The 16,799-nt window shown below is 41.2% G+C and overlaps 2 protein-coding genes across 7 annotated transcripts in view; one reads left to right on the top strand and one right to left on the bottom strand.

Annotated features, from left to right (window-relative positions):
• Positions 1-15,004, top strand: part of LOC122543808 (leucine-rich repeat transmembrane protein FLRT1-like) — a 183,652-nt gene extending 168,648 nt beyond the window's left edge. For both annotated transcript variants that reach the window (XM_043682596.2, XM_043682597.2), the window contains exon 2: positions 13,009-15,004. In XM_043682596.2, the coding sequence (XP_043538531.1) occupies positions 13,058-15,004 (1,947 nt within the window). In that variant the 5' untranslated portion in view covers positions 13,009-13,057. The remainder of the gene's footprint in view (positions 1-13,008) is intronic.
• LOC122543809 (uncharacterized) overlaps positions 1-16,799 on the bottom strand; it is a 953,710-nt gene that overhangs the window by 853,424 nt on the left and 83,487 nt on the right. The window lies entirely within an intron of this gene.

Genomic DNA, 16,799 nt, shown 5'->3' with positions numbered 1-16,799 from the left:
CAGCTCAGCGAGCAAACCTACATCCAGAACCTCATCCTGAGCTACAAATCTTCTCAAAATTCGTTATTTCAGACGTATGGTAGCACTTTAGTCTTTTGACAATGATCAACATTCATAGTCTCACCATCCCTTTAGACTGCAAGTTGAATTCCCACAATTCTTTCATGACCAAATCTGCCTTCAAGAAGCTTTTTGCCTTGTTCCTAACAAAGATTCCCTCATCAGTCTGAATCTAAGCAAATCCCAAGCGTTCTTACATCAACATCATAAATGTCTGCTCAGGATTCACAAACTTACTAAATGTTGAACATCACCCCAATGTTTTAAACTCTTCTACTTCACCATCTTTCTGTCAATATTATGCCCATATGTTTGACATTTTCCCCCCACTGTCCTCCCCAAGCTCTAAATATGACTTCTATCAATGGTTTATTGCAACATGTAGAATTACAATTTAGTTGATCTTTGTATTTATTCAAGCATTGAGTAAAAATATGAGACACTTGGCTAAAAAAGAATTTCTGGCGTAGCATCACTAAAATGTTTACTCTTTTAGCTTAACTGGTTCAAAATCATAATTCACAAGCATCAGTACGCAATTTGAGAATTCTAAAACACTTCAGGTTATGCGTTCTAAAGCAAGATTGCAGAGCAGGGTGAAACAATTCTCTCTCTGACTGCTATCTTAAAATGCTGCAACATTATGGGTGGAATCACATATAGGTCTAAGCAATGTGGACGATAGCGTCTTGTGGCAGAACTGAACGAGATGTCGGGTGTGCAAGAGAATTTAGGTTCAAGCAAAAGCCCTTCATCGGGAAAGGCTTTTGCCCGAAACATCGATTCGCCTGCTCACTGGACATCTCATTCAGTTCTGCCATAAGACATGCCATTGCTGATGAGGGGCTTTTGCCCGAAATGTCGATTCTCCTGCTCCTCGGATGCTGCCTGACCTGCTGTGCTTTTCCAGCACCACACTCTCAACTCTAATCTCCAGCATCTGCAGTCTTCACTTTCGTCGAGATGTCCAGTGAGGCCTATCTCAATGTCAGAAGCATCTTGCTGCAACCCTTATGCTTTTGCCAAGTGGCATGGCAACTTTCTCAATTGGCAGCAGCAGGTTGGCAATTAAGGAGGGTTTCAGCTTGCTAAACACCTTATTAACTTAAAGAGGAGGATAAATTAGGTGGCATAGCTGTTAGCGTTAGGGCAGGTAGGAGAAAGATGATGAGGTGTTCCGAGGGAGTGAGGAGGAAGCGCAGAGCCCATGCAGGGTTAGTGGTGTGGATGGGAGGGGAGGGGTGTAAAAGCAGGTGAGGAAAGATGTTGCATGCAATAGTGAGAATGATAAATCATGAGCTGAGGTGGGAGGTGGGTGTAGTGGTAGAGGTAAAGTGAGTCTGAGGTAGCAGAGACAAGAGTGTGGCATTTGTTCCTCTGGATCATGGAGAATGGCACTGACTCAGGTAGCAACCTTGTACCAGGTTGTCAGAGACTGGTGGTGTGACCTCCTCTGCCAACCTTCTGGGAGTAGGACAACTCTTCTTTGCAACACCCCTTTGACAAGGACACCCAGATCCCTGTCAGAGAATCATGGTGCCATCTTCCCATCTTCTGACTTTGTCCTTGACCCAGCTGGGCAGTTGTAGAACTTTAGTGCTTGTCCTGGTGCACAGCAGCATTTTAAGTATGATGCAGGCACCAGGAGTGGGCGACACGGTGGCACAGTGGTTTGCACTGCTGCCTCACAAAGCCAGAGACCTGGGTTCAATTCCCACCTTAGGCGACTGTCTGTGTGGAGTTTGCACATTCTCCCCGTGTTTGCGTGGGTTTCCTCCAGGTACTCCGGTTTCCTCCCACAGTCCAAAAGATGTGCAGGTTAGGTGAATTGGCCATGCTAAGTTGCCCGTAGTATTAGGTGTAAGGGAATGGGTCTGGATGGGTTGCTCTTTGGAGGATCGGTGTGGACTTGTTAGGCTGAAGGGCTTGTTTCCATACTGTAAGTAATCTAATTTAAGAACCTAATCTAATTTAAGATGGATGTGAATCTTTTAGCGGATATCTGATGAATGGTGAGTTGTTCTGGAAATGGTGCACAGTAAGATGGACGTAGACGGATGGAAGGACATATAGGAATGACATAGCTGTTAACGAGGTGAGTTTGGTAAGATATGAAGCGTTCTGATGAAGGGTCACTGGACTCTAAACATTGACTCTGCTTTCTCTCCACAGATGCTGCCAGACCTGCTGAATTTCTCCAGCAATTTCTGGTTTTGTTTCAGATTTCCAGCATCCACAATTCTTGGTTTCATCTAATTGTGATGGAAAATATTGCTGTGCCTTGTGGCAAGAATCTCTCCAAAAATCTCACGCAACCCTTTCTTGCCAAATAAACATAACCCTCAACTCTAAAAGACAACTTTATGGAATTATTTTAAGGAAGGTAGAAAAGAAGTTATAATAGCATTGCTAAATTTCATTGTATGCCGTTTTCGTTAAAATAAGTGGAAGTACAGAGTTCAAACACAACATTTATTTCCAGGTGAAAATGGGAATACCAGAAAGTTGAAGTAAAAATAAACTGGTATTTTACAAAAACATGTATTTTTTTTTAAAAGAAAGAAACAAAACTGGTGTGTGGGAACAAAAATATCCAACAGCTGTAAGGTCATGGCTCTCAAAATAAATCTTGACCTTGTCAGATGGATTTAAGGTAGGGAGGGAGAATCACAGTAAAATGCTACATAAATTACCTACCGTAAAGGCCATATTCAGCTGAAAGCTTGTAATAAAAATGCATTAGGTACACTCCTCTTTTAAGATTATAGTGCTTGTGTAAAATACACCCCTATGTGGAGCCATCCTTTGAGTCTCAAAATGTGCTGGAACACACATTTCTCCTCAAAGGAATAATTTAGGAAGGTACGAGATCCTGACTTCATAGGGCAAATTTCAAATTCAATGCTTTGTACAAAGAAAAAAAAGAAAACGCTAAATATGTGCTGCAGCTCAGTCAGGACCAGAAAGAAATGAACAGGTTAATGTCTTCCAGAGTTTCATCAGAAAATGCAGATAATGGAACCTGGCTTTATGCCCAGAGTATGGCCTGTTTCAAATTTCAGAGGCTCAAATACTGAATGCCTACAAGGCAGTGCCAACCTGCCCCAGCACACATCTAATGAGACCCACTCCAGAGCAGTGCAATCTTAAAGCTGTCTCCAAAAATAGATGCATTTTTTTATTCATTCAGGACATGTGGACTTCACTGACTGAACTAGCCCATCCCTAATTGCCCTGGAGAAGGTAGTGATGTGTTGCCTTCTTGAACTGTTGCAATCCATGTTATATAGGGATACTTAGACTGCCACTGGGGAGGAAGATCCAGCTACAGTGACACTGAAGGAACAGCAATATATTTTTCAAGTCATTATGATCAGAGGCTTGGAGGGGAACTTGCAGGCAATGGTGTTCCCATGTATCTACCCTTGTCCTTCTTCATCAGAGTAGCAGGGGATTTGAAAGTTCCTGTCTAAGGAGCATTGGTGAATTAGTCCAGTGAACCCTATACATGCTACACATTGTTGTTAATGAGATTCAGTAGTGGAGCAAATGAATGTTGAGGATGGTGGATGTGGTACCAATCAAGCTTTGTCCTGGATAGTGTTAAGCTTCTTGAGTATTGTTGGAGCTGCATTCATACAGGTAAGAGGGAGGTATTCAATCATATGCCTGATTCATACCTTTCCATGGTGGAAAAGCTTTGAGGAATCAGGAGGTGAGCTTCCCCGCCACAGCATTGATATAGCTAGTCTAGTTCAGTTTCTGGTCAGTGGCAATCCCCAGGTTAGTGGGAGATTCATTGATGGCATAATTATTTAATGCCAAGGGATAATGGTCACATTCTATTTTGTTTTAGATGGTCATTGTCTGGCATTTGTGTGGTGTGAATGTTACTTGCCACTTATCAGCATTGAACTGGATAATATCCAGATCTTGCAGCATTTGGATAATATTTGAGAAGTTACGAATGGTGCTGAATATTGTGCAATCATCAGTGAACACCCCCACTTCTGACCTTACGATGGAGAGAAGATCATTGAAGAAGCAGCCGAAGTTGACTGGCTTAGGGCATTACCCTAAGGAACTCCTACAGAGATGTTCTGATCTCCAACAAACACAACCATCGTATTTCATGCTAGATACTAGTTAAAACAGCAGAGTCTCCCCCTTGACTCACAGTGATTCAGTTTTGCAAGGGCTACTTAATGCCACACCTGGTCAAATGAGGTCTTCATATCAAGGGCAGTACTCTCACCTCATCGCTGGAATTCAGTTCTTTTTTTTTTCATGATTGTACCAAGACTGTAATGAGTTCAGGGGCTAAGTGGCCCTGAAAACTGAGAGTCAGTGAACAGGTTATTGCTCAGCATGTGCTATTTGATAGCATTGTTGATGAGCCATTCCATCACTTTACTGATAATCAAGTTTATTAAAAGGGCAATAATTGAGCTGGGTGAATTGTCCTACTTCTACAAGACAAAACTGGTAAGGTTCATAGCCACTGTCATAGCTGTACTGGAACAACTTGGCTGGGGATGCAGCAAGTCTGCAGCATAGGTTTTCAGTCCAATTGCTGGAATATTGTCAGGGCCAAAAGCCTTTTCAGTATCCATTGCCTTCAGCCATGTTTTGATATCATGTGGAGTGAATCAAATTGGTTGAAGACTAGCATTTGTGATTCTGGGAATCTCCAGAGGAAGCCAAATGAATCATCCACTTGGCACTTCTGCCTGAAGACTGTCGCAAATGCTAGTTAACCTCCACAATTGTTATCAAATTCAAAACTGTCCTCACTCCAATAAATTCAGATATCAGTAAAATATCTAGAAATTATTACGGTGTATAAGCAGTTTGTGAACGAGTTCCATTCTGGAGTTTGTTCGTAAGTCAGAACACAATGCAGGACATTATAAAGTTGCCATTCATAAATACAGGAAATGTTCATATGTCAGATCTTTAAAATAACACCCCTGTATAGGATTGTGTTCATGAATATAAGTGTTTGTAAGTCAGACAATCTTAAATCCAAAACCCCTGTGTACATTAGCCTCCATATCCTATATTATTATGAAGGGAAGAGGAGATCTGACTAACTTGATGAATGAGTATGGTCATGGTTATTTGCTTAAAATATCATTAGTTTTAGCTTTACTCACAGCCTTAAAATAGATATAATCGGAACAAGAAAGACTTTATTCGAGGTCTTGTACATTTTTTTTATTTTTAAAGAAATGCAAGTGACGTTGGCAAGACCTGCAATTTATTGGCGATCAATAAATGTCCCTTGGTCAGAATGTCTGGCTGAGCCATTTCAAAGGCCAGTTAAGATTGCCAGCCACATTGCTGGGCACAATTAGGTGCAGATTTGCACAGATTCGAGTTATAGAAAAACTGAATCCTGAGCTCCCATAACCAGAGGGAGTTGATGACACAAAGGAAGAGCAAACTTTATCTCTATTAGCACAATGGTTTGACAAGTTAAATTCATGAAGATTTTTTCATTCTGCAGAATAGGTACCCTGATACAGTAATCAGCAGTTACTTCATAATGCAGTGGAAGTGGAAGGGAGAGCTTCCCCAGAAGTAGATATTACATAGCAGACACACCACTCAGAGTACTTTATTCCAAGGTTGAATCACAAGAGAAGAATCAAACCAACATATAACACAGGGCAGAATTCATTCTGAAACAATGTAACCTACTTTCTTTGTTTTTGAACAAGTTAACCATTTCCAAAAGAAAATTCCAATTCACAACATCCTACTGAATAAATGCTTATTAGTTAGAATAATATGGTATAATGTACATGTGAATTCTGATATGGGAATTTAGATACTTCATAGACTGCCATTTGACTTAATATTCCAAAGAGCAATTACAAACTTGCAAGTTAATCATATGGCTTTGATGAAATTTTACTGACTCCTCTTCCAGTAATCCCCTCCATAATCACACACAAATTCAAGAACGGTAAAATTATAATACTTTAATATTCACAAGAAAGTTTCAGAACCTTTCACTTCACTCCCTAAATTGGACACAAACAGGTATTTCTAACTTATCTCACTCATGACATCAGCCAAGAAAATCAATTCAGGTCCGATCCAATGCAGTTGAAATGGGTTCAAACATATACAGGAAATGACAAAAACACAGTCTATATTCAATTGTGCTTTAAAGCAGAAATCCAGGCCATTGTTTTTGATAAATTTGATAGGAATAAATGTTTCACAAGCCGGTTGCTCAACAGTGATCAAATTTGGATGAGATTATATTTGAACTCAGCCTAGGGCAGACTGTGACAACAGCACTGAAACCAAGATAAAGCATGTCCCTCTTAATTTTCCACAGCAAGAGGTTATTTACTTACCTCCAGCATGATCTATGTAAATATGGGTCTGTGAAGGTTTGCCTTTGACCTGTGCAACCTCTGTCTGAACAATGACTGACAAGCTATTGTAGTGGCACAAACACACCCTCCTACCATGCAGCAGGATTGCCCATGACCTCCAAAGGTTCAAAGTCCAATCTAATTTTTGTGGAATTTGCCCCATTTCCTGTGCCATGAACACAATCACATCTCCAAACATTTTAAATAGGGCCACGAGGTCTTGGAAACAGCTATAAAGAATAGACAATCAAAAGCACATCACTTCAAGGAACAGAATTTGAAATTGCTGGAACAATTTATAAGGTGCAGGTTCTGAGGAAGGGTCACTCGATCTGAAACGTTAAGTTTGATTTCTTTCCACAGATGCTGCCAGAACTATTGAGCTTTTCTGGCAATTTGTAATTTTATTTACAACTTACAGCATCAGCAGTTCTTTTGATTTTTATCACCTCAAGGACTTCAGCCCTCCTTCTCAGAAGAATAATTGCAGTCTTATCACCTATGTTAAAATCTCAGGAAGAATTTTGCTTTAAACCCTCAAGTGACTCAAGAGATTGCAAGTTATTCAATAAGTAAGTCAATGTATAATTTATCAAAAAAATGAAGGAGGCCTATTAGCTCAGTTGGTTGACTGGAGAGTATGTGATTCCAAAATATCAGAAACAATATGTAATTCATTACCATTACAGCTGAGGAAATCATAGGACCTCTCAATTCACCCTTTCCCTGAGAGTGGAAGGCAGTGGCAAACTACCCATTGTCAAATACTGGCAAGAAAACAGCTCAGAATAAAGCAGGACAATGAGGCAAGTATCACCTTCAGACACAGTACACACAAACAAATAAACTAAATGTCCAGATATGTTCAATATATTCTGACCATAGACTTCTGGCTCAGGTTTACTCAGTAAAGCATTGCTATGGGTGGAACCTTCCCAGGCCTTAAACAATATGGGCTACAATGAGAAACTTGGGAGAATTGCATGTGATATCCAGTGAAGCCTTTTTTGATATGGAGTTCAACAAGAGCATTTTCCTCTCAAATCTCAACATCGACAGGAGATTCTAATTCATGGCCAGCAAGAGACACTTTAAGAAGTTTTATCACCATCATCACCACCTTATCTATGTCATTGATATACAGGCTTCCATTCTCCCACATACAGGATAGAAATTAGATGCAACAAATTCCCAACATGCAAGTCTGAGTAGGTACCTTGTCACTCCGGCTCTAGCTTGCTCCTGTCATGTCTCAAGGTCTAAGCAGAGTAGTCCTCAGTCAAGTTCTGGGAGACACACTTCAGTCAGGAGGCTCCACCACAGTAATCAAGGGTAAACTCCAATATCTGTCCAGGCGTGGGCATAGTCAGGTGTCTGGTCAGGGCTGTTAGGGGTTGGATGCAGGGGGAATCTGTACCTCTGCAGTCCTCAGAGTAGGCTACAGTCCAGAAAGTCACAAGAACATAGTTGGGGAGCTATACAGCCAGGGATCTAGCTGTTCATCATTCAATGCTGTCCAGCGTTCAATGGGCTGACCACAGTCAGTCCATCTAAAACTCAACGGGCATTATTAGGAACCATTGCTGCATGAGAGAGGCTGGGGAACTCCGTTGTGGACAATGGAATTGGAACGTTGAGATGCAGTGGGGGTTACAATACCAAGGGGGTGGAAATAATACAGCATGGGAGGGAAAGGGCTCATGCAGGAGTGGGGTCATTGACTGTAAGCAGCATCCTGCCTTCCATGTGGGACCAGTGCACCACCAGGCTGGGATGAAAAGTGAGCAGATAAAGATTTAGATAGATGGGTTGAGTGGGGACGAGGGAGTGTGCAAAGCCTAGGGGGTTGACGAGTTTGGCTACCAGGGAGGGGATGTTTATGCATGGGGGTTCACCAAGACAGAGAGTCTGAGCCTGAAATTCCTGTCCAAGGAACAACTGCTGTTGCATTCCAGCGTGATGTAAATAACAAGCACACTATGGCCATGTAGAATGCTGCCACTAAACCCTGAGTGGATGTGATAAGCCCTTCGTCCTGTGACGGAAGGACATTCATTTCAGAGAAGTGTGAGGATTGTCAACAAGCAACAACCATTACACAGACACCCTCACAGTGAAGCTGAAACACACCAGCCAGTTTCATATGCTTTGCTGACCATAGCCTACTTTGTGCAGTCTAATTCCTTGCCTCTTAACCATATCATGCAAGATAATAGATGAATCGCATGAGTGCTTCTGATGTTTTACTTACATTTATTAACCTAGAAAGATAGAGCATAGCTGCTAAAGTAGCATTTAGCTGCCTTTTATCCACTGCCTGTGCATTGTGCTGAAGCTGTTCACTTAACACTTTGGATTATCATTGTATAGCTAAGGATGGGTGGGCTCTATACCTTCAACATTGGAGCTGTGAAAAGTAATACAGGAGTGTCCATATCCAGCAGATCCAAAGACTGTTGGACCTGGCTCTCCATCAACCTGCTCATGGAAGCAACAGGGTCAAAACTGCATTGTTGAAGTCTTACAGCTTTTATGTTAGCTCATCCAGTGCTGCAGATAAACCTGCCTGCTGTTCCTGTACATATGCATAAAGTCCCTAATCACCAAAACTATAGAGTCCACCCCTGCCTGGGGCTAAGTAGATGCTTGGTCTCTGGCATGCTCGAGTTCCAGAGATTTGGGGTATTTCTTCTTCAACCAGCTGTAGAGATGTGGCATTGATCTGGTCATCCGAAGGTGCACCCAACTCTAATTTAGATAAAATAACCACCCAAGGTGTCAGCATCAGAGATGCCAGCAGCCTTGCCAGTTCCTCCTCTGAGGCACCCATGCTGTCTTCTTCAGAGGTGAAAGACAGCATGTCTTGTGGGCAGCCCTCTTAAGCATAGCCACTATGGACATCCCGCTGTTGCCTGCACAAGACAAACAAGAGGTTGTGTGATCAAGGAGTAGACTTTGTGGCAATTTAACAATAAATTTACAGTGGGGATACTGGAAAAGGAGTACAACAATGAACAATGCTTCTTATTTGATTGCCATGATATGGATGTTTTGGCTCTTCACAAGCTCGGTTTTGGTCTTTGCCCATCAGAACCAAGACCATCTACTTGCATGGTGAGGAGATGAATATTTGGCAGCCCACCACCTGTCCGGGCTCTTTTGGCACTACTACTGAGTGAGGTGAAAGAAGCTGGCACAGTGTTGGTGTTGATGCTGATACTGATGCTGGTGCAGGTGGGAGAATGGTGGTGGGTGCACTGATCAAGTGAGTAAAGAGCACAGGGGGCATACACGCTTAATAGTGCAAGGGGTTGGGGAGGGTGACAGAGAGAGAGAAGAGATATTACATGCAACAGTGAGAATGATACAGCATCAGCTTTGATGGGAGGTGGGTGTAGATATTAATTCTTTTTATCATTCACTCATGGAATGTACGAGTAGCTGCCTGGCCAGCCTTTATTACTTGTCCATAGTTACCCTTGAGATGGAGGGAGTGTGAGCTTGTAGAGAATAGATGGGGACACATATCCTGGCTGAGTGGAGAAGATCACTGGCTTTCTTCCTGCACACTGGACATTTCACAAGACTCTAGATTAGAGTGTTGCTGGAAAAGCACAGCAGGTCAGGCAGCATCCGAGGAGCAGGAAAATCGACATTTCGGGCAAAAGCCCTTCATCAGGCATTCCTGATGAACTTCAGTTCCAAATCTTGAATACTGTGTTCAGTTTGAAGTTAAAAATCACAAAACACCAGGTTATAGTCCAATAGGTTTAATTGGAAGCACTAGCTTTCGGACGCCATTCTTTCATTAGGTGGTTGTGGAGGACACAATTGTAAGACACAGAATTTATAGCAAAAGTTTACGTGTGATGTAACTGAAATTATACATTGAAAAATACCTTGATTGTTTGTTGAGTCTCTCATCTGTTCAAATACCATGATAGTTTCACTTCTTTCATATGTAAATCACAAAACCTTTTTTAAAAAGTTACATTCTCAGGTTGACTGTAACAATTGGTGTTAGCCAGGCAATATGTTGAAGGTGTTAGCCCCCTGTGTTCTCTGTCTGTGCCATAATGTTTAGACTGATTCCAATCTAAAAAGGGAGATAACAGAGTCTTACATGAATTCATGAAGTTTTTGAGCTAGGTACAAAGTAACTCTGCAAGTACAAATTCACCCCACAAACGTATATGCGTGCATGTGGGTCTTTGTGAGTATGTGTGAGTGTCTGGGGTGTGTGTGTGTGTGTGTGTGAGTGTCTGGGGGTGTGTGTGTGACCTTCGGGTGACCATTCTCCAAGGCGGACTTCGGGACAGGCAGCAGTGAAAAGTGGCCAAGCAGAGGCTGATAGCTAAGTTCCATACCCATAGGGAGGGCCTCAACCGGGACCTTGGGTTCATGTCATACTACAGGTGACCACCATTGCACTATACACACACACACACACAGACACACTGTAAACTTTTGCTATAAATTCTGACTCTTACATTGTGTCCTCCACAACCACCTAATGAAGGAGCAGCGCTCCGAAAGCTAGTGCTTCCAATTAAACCTATTGGACTATAACCTGATGTTGTGTGATTTTTAACTTTGTACACCCCAGTCCAACACCGGCATCTCCAAATCACGTGTGCAGTTTGGTCTTCTTAAGATAGAATGTAAATGTGTTGTAGACAGTTCAGAGGAGGTTTACTAAGTTGATTAAAAAAAAGAAAGAACTGCAGATGCTGTAAATCAGAAACAAAAATCCAGAAATTGCTGCAAAAACTTAACAGAACTGGCAGCGTCTGTGGAGAGAAATCAGGGTTAACGTTTTGGATCAAGTGATCCTTCCTCAAAACTGGTGCCAAGCAAGAGGACTGCTTTGTCCTGGATGCTGTTGAGCTTCTTCAATGTTGCTGGAACTGCTCATCTAGGCAAGTGGAAAGTATGCCTTGAAAATGTTGGTCAGGCTCTAGAGAATCACACCCAAATTCTCAGCCTCTAATCTGCTCTTGTAATCATAGTATTTGTGGAGTTGGTCCAGTAAATTACCTGCACTTCCACGTCATTTACTGTATACGTTGCTCCCAATGCGGTCTCCTCTACATTGGGGAGACAGGATGTCTACTTGCAGAGGGCTTCAGAGAATGTCTCTGGGGCACCTGCACCAACCAACTCCACCGCCCCATGGCCGAACACTTCAACTCCCCTTCCCACTCCATCAAGGACATGCAAGTCCTGGGCCTCTTCTATTGGCACTCCCTCACCACCGGACACCTGGAGGAAGAACGTCTCATTTTCTGCATTGGGACCCTCCAACCACATGGCATCAATGTGGATTTCACCAGTTTCCTCATATCCCCACCCCCCCCACCTTATCCCAGTTCCAACCTTCCAACTCGGCACCGCCCTCATGACCTGTCCTACCTGTCCATCATCCTTCCCACCTATCCGCTCCACCCTCCTCTCTGACCTATCACCATTATCCCCACCTCCATCTACCTATTGCACTCTCAGCTACCCACACCCCCCTCTCATTTATCTCTCCACCCTCTCGGCCTCACAAGCCTCATTCCTAATGAAGAGCTCTTGCCCGAAATGTTGATTTGCCTGCTCCTCGGATACTGCCTGACCTGCTTTGCTTTTCCAGCACCCCACTCTTGACTCTGTCTCCAGCATCTGCAGTCCTCACTTTCTCCCCATTAAATTTCTGGTAAATGATACCTTCCAGGATGGTGAGAGATTCAGCAATGGTAATATGTTTGAATATCAAGGGAATGTAGTTAAGACTCTATTTTGCATGAGATGAGCATTGCTAGGTATTGGTGAGGCACAAATGTTACTTCCCAATTAATAATATAAATGGTCCATTTTATAATCATAAATGACATTTGGTCTTTTTTTTCATCTTTGCCTAACAATATTTCAAACCTTCCTATTTCTTAGAATGAGTCCACCAAGGAACGCTCAGAAATTCTAATAAACTTTCAGCTTTCTTTTAATTGCATGTCATATTTTATAGAGTTAAGCTATTGCCAGATAAAATTAGTTTTATCATTACTCTTTTTGGCATATTAGTTTTTGGATGTGAATTCATGAGATGTATTATTTTTAATATTACTTTTATAACATTTTCATGTTACGACTCAAGTTCCAGAAGAATAATACCAAACAGGCACTGTTCCTTCTGGTTTACACTGCCAGTTGTGCTGCTCCATCAACTAATATGAAGCAATAAATAGTTCAAAATATCACAGGGAAAGAGAGGTCTTTGTTGCCACTAATTGATTTTTTTACATTTTCAAGGGCCTCTGATGTCGGGGGAAACTGCAAGTGTGTAGTTGGCTGCCCTTTTAAGAAGGCCTTCTGAGATGGTTGGTTGACATAGGCAAGGTCATTTGGTGCTCAGGTGATAAAATGGCCACCATGCCCCCAGCTGCTGGAAGTGGCCATTGAAATGACCAATCTGCTCTCTTGTTTGGAGTCTGTTGTATGGGACAGGAAGAAATGGGAAGGGGAGGCAAGAAAAGATACATTTCTAATGTATACTTGTACTTTCTCCCCATGACAGGTCACACTAAGTGGAGGAAAAGATAAACAACAAATAATATTACCTCCAAATGTCGCTACAAACAATGGGTATCAAAGAAAGTGTGTTGCTCTGGGTCATCATGCCAGCACTTTTGATGCCACGTGTCATGTCTACTTGTCCTGCTCTGTGTCGATGTGACAATGGTTTTGTCTACTGCAACGATAGAGGTTTGACATCCATTCCTGCCAAAATACCGGAAGATTCTACAACTCTTTTCTTACAAAATAATCAGATTAATAATGCTGGGATCCCCAGTCAATTGAAGTATCTGTTGAATATAAAAGTGATTTACCTTTACGAAAATGCTTTGGATGAGTTCCCTATAAACCTTCCCCGATCTCTGAGAGAGCTGCATCTTCAAGACAATAACATTAGGGCCATCACACATGATGCACTTTCAAGGATTCCTTTGTTGGAGAAGTTACATTTGGATGATAACTCAGTGTCAACAGTCAGCATTGAGGAACATGCTTTTGCTAATAGTAAGCATCTCAAACTGCTCTTTTTGTCCAGGAACCATCTAAGCAGCATTCCCACTGGCCTTCCTAAAACACTGGAGGAACTGAGGCTCGATGACAACCGGATTGCAACCATCCCACACTATGCTTTCAAAGGTTTGGTCAGCTTAAGACGCCTAGTGCTGGATGGTAATCTTTTAGCTAATCAAAGAATCGCAGATGAGACTTTCAGCAGACTTCAAAACCTGACTGAACTTTCATTGATCAGAAATTCTCTAATTTTTCCACCACGAAATCTGCCTGTTTCAAACTTACAAAAGCTGTACCTTCAGGATAACCTCATTAGTTACATTCCAGCCAATGCTTTTTCGAAAATGAGACAGATACAGCGGCTGGATATATCCAACAACAACTTAACAACTTTGCCAAAAGGAGTCTTTGACGACCTAGCAAACTTGAGTCAGCTACTTTTGCGTAACAACCCCTGGTATTGTGGCTGCAAAATGATGTGGCTCAGAGACTGGTTACAAACAACCGCATTTCACATCAATGTGCGAGGGCTAATGTGCCAAGGGCCTGATAAAGTCCGAGGAATGGCAGTCAAAGATATCAAGTCAGAAATGGATGAGTGCTTTGAGAACAGCTTGCATGGCGGCAACACAGCTCTGAAACCAACTCCAATTGTTCATACAGCTACTGTCACTCAAGGACTGCAATTCACTTACAAACCGAGGCGACCAAATCTGAAGCTACCAGATTCAGCTGTGGATTATCCTTTGTCAAGAGGGTCAGAAACAAAACCAATAATCATTAATGTGATGCCTTTAACTGCGGACAGTATTCGTATCACATGGAGGGCAATGTTACCAGTCACATCCTTCAGACTCAGTTGGCTCAGACTCGACCATAATCCATCAGTGGGTTCCATCACTGAAACCTTGGTACAAGGAGACAAGACTGAATATCTTCTCACGGCCCTTGAACCCAAGTCAACCTACATCATATGCATGGTTACAATGGAAGCTAACAACTTCTATGTGAGAGATGAAACACCAGTATGTGCTAAAGCAGAAACTGCAGACTTATACAGTCCCACCACAACGTTAAACAGGGAACAAGGGGAATCGGACCAAGTAGGTCTTCCTTTAGCTGGTATTATTGGAGGTGCAACAGCCTTAGTGTTCATTGTTGTTGTCCTTGCTGCAATATGCTGCTACATTAATAACAACAGGAATGTTTTTTCACATGATCAGGTGTACAATAGAGGTTGCAGAAAAAAAGATGATTACGCAGAAGCAGGGACAAAGAAAGATAATTCCATTTTAGAAATCAGAGGGAGTGGCTTTCAAATGATTCCACTCAATAATCAACAGCGATCAAAGGAGGAATATGTGATTCACACCATATTTCCATCCAATGGGACAAGTCTTTACAAGAACACTCATAGTACAGCCCTCAGCAGTAACCGAGGTTACAGAGACGGTGGGATACCAGATGCTGAATATTCTTACACGTGATTGCAGTGTTGCCTCATCATGAGATCATCTCCATGCACTGCAAACGAAAGATATTATAAAAATAAAAAATGTTAGGGGTAAAACACACCATGTTCAGCAGAAAATGTCCGGCACATATTTTGTACATTTGTCACATAATTTATATTTAATATGCTTAAGTGATTTAAAAAAAAAAGCTGGACACTTAGAAAGAAAACACAGCTACCTAATTGTGTACAAGCCAGTTTTTCTTTTCGCATTTTGGTTATAAGTGGGATAAAGAATGAACAACATACTTTGGAAGTGCAGTCCTAAGGCAGCCTAAAGATAAAATCCTTTACATTATGTCACAGGGAAACATCTTGGAGAAGTATTCCTAAGCAATGATGTTTACCCACACCCCCCACCTTGTAGATTTATACTGTACAGTCAAACAAAGTCTCAGCACACACACATACACATATTCACTCATGTGTTCTGTGTGTACACATAGTGCTGTTTTCTTGTACAAGAGTTAAGGCTTTACCCCTCTACTTCTATCAGAACTATCTGTTGATGTTTGTTTATTTTTTTATTCTTCTACAATATTTTCAAAAAGAGAAAAATAGTTTTAAATATTTAGTTCTTTAATGGTGTTGGTTTTGGACTTTATCTTAATTGGAAGAAGAGATGAACTTTCATAGTTATTTTTTAAGATAACTTTCTGAAAACTTTTTTTTTAAGTATTGAGCTAGACTTTTGCCTCTGGTTAAAAACAGTGTGTATCTAAATGACAAATTTCTTGTCCTTAAATGCCAGGCCAAAAATGGATGTCTTGTAGTTATCTGGCCAGTAACACTGTTAATTTTTTTCCTTATTTTAACACTTTGAGGATGACAAATTTTATTCGAACAACACTGTGAATCTCAGTTGTTCTTGGTTTTCATATTTCCCCTTTACTCAAAATGTTTTTAAAAATTTATGTGCTGTTGAATTTCATGTGGTCAAGATAGAGCTAAAAATGCATTGGTTATGAGTGGAGTGCCCTGCTTTCAATTTTATAATACATTGTGCAAAAAAAATTACAGTTTATCTCTTCTGAAGGAACAACACAATTTCAAAAGTGACAACGAAAATTAAGTGCTCAAAGATTAATAAATAAGAAGTTACACAGAACACTGTGAAAAAGGCACCCTTAAAACGGGATGGGTGCGAAAGGGTTATACGTTCAATGAAAAAAAGCTCTCAAGTTACTGAGGGTAACAGTGTTCCAACCTAAGATCTGAAGACCCGTGATCTTCATTTTAAGGGCAGACTTTAGATTTCTTTGCATAGGATGAGAGGTGACACTGGAGACGATCTAAAAATGGAGTTCTTCCTTACTGAAATTTCCTTCTGAGACATTTGCACAGACTACATTGACAGTTCCCTATCCTGCCTTCCAATAGGCTTTCAACTTGATTGTTGAATATTATTGATGGTCTTTTCTGAATATTTGATTGAAGAATCTCAAACCCTTCGCCATTCTACCTGACACATCCATAACCTGGTTGGACAGTAACCAAGAAATCAGCTCATGGCTTTCCTGTAAATATTCTTTAAAATTGTGTTTATAAGGTTACATTTGATCTTTTAAAATAAATCAGTCTTAAGATATTAAATGTTCCAATGCTTGTATGACCCCTAAATATTGGAAATGAGAAATAATATTTCCATACTTATGATTGTGTTATTGTAATGATCTAACCTTATACTATCATTTGCCAACCTTCATTTACTTTAAATAACTATGAAGAATATTGATTTATTTTGATATCAAAACATTTTGAAAATAATG

This window comes from Chiloscyllium plagiosum, unplaced genomic scaffold, assembly GCF_037043375.1.
Source record: "Chiloscyllium plagiosum isolate Xiang-an unplaced genomic scaffold, Cpla_swu_hap1 HiC_scaffold_46, whole genome shotgun sequence".
NCBI classification, from domain to species: Eukaryota; Metazoa; Chordata; class Chondrichthyes; order Orectolobiformes; family Hemiscylliidae; genus Chiloscyllium; species Chiloscyllium plagiosum.
The sequence above is the reverse complement of the archived record's forward strand: the minus strand, read 5'-3'. Positions and strand labels throughout refer to the sequence as shown.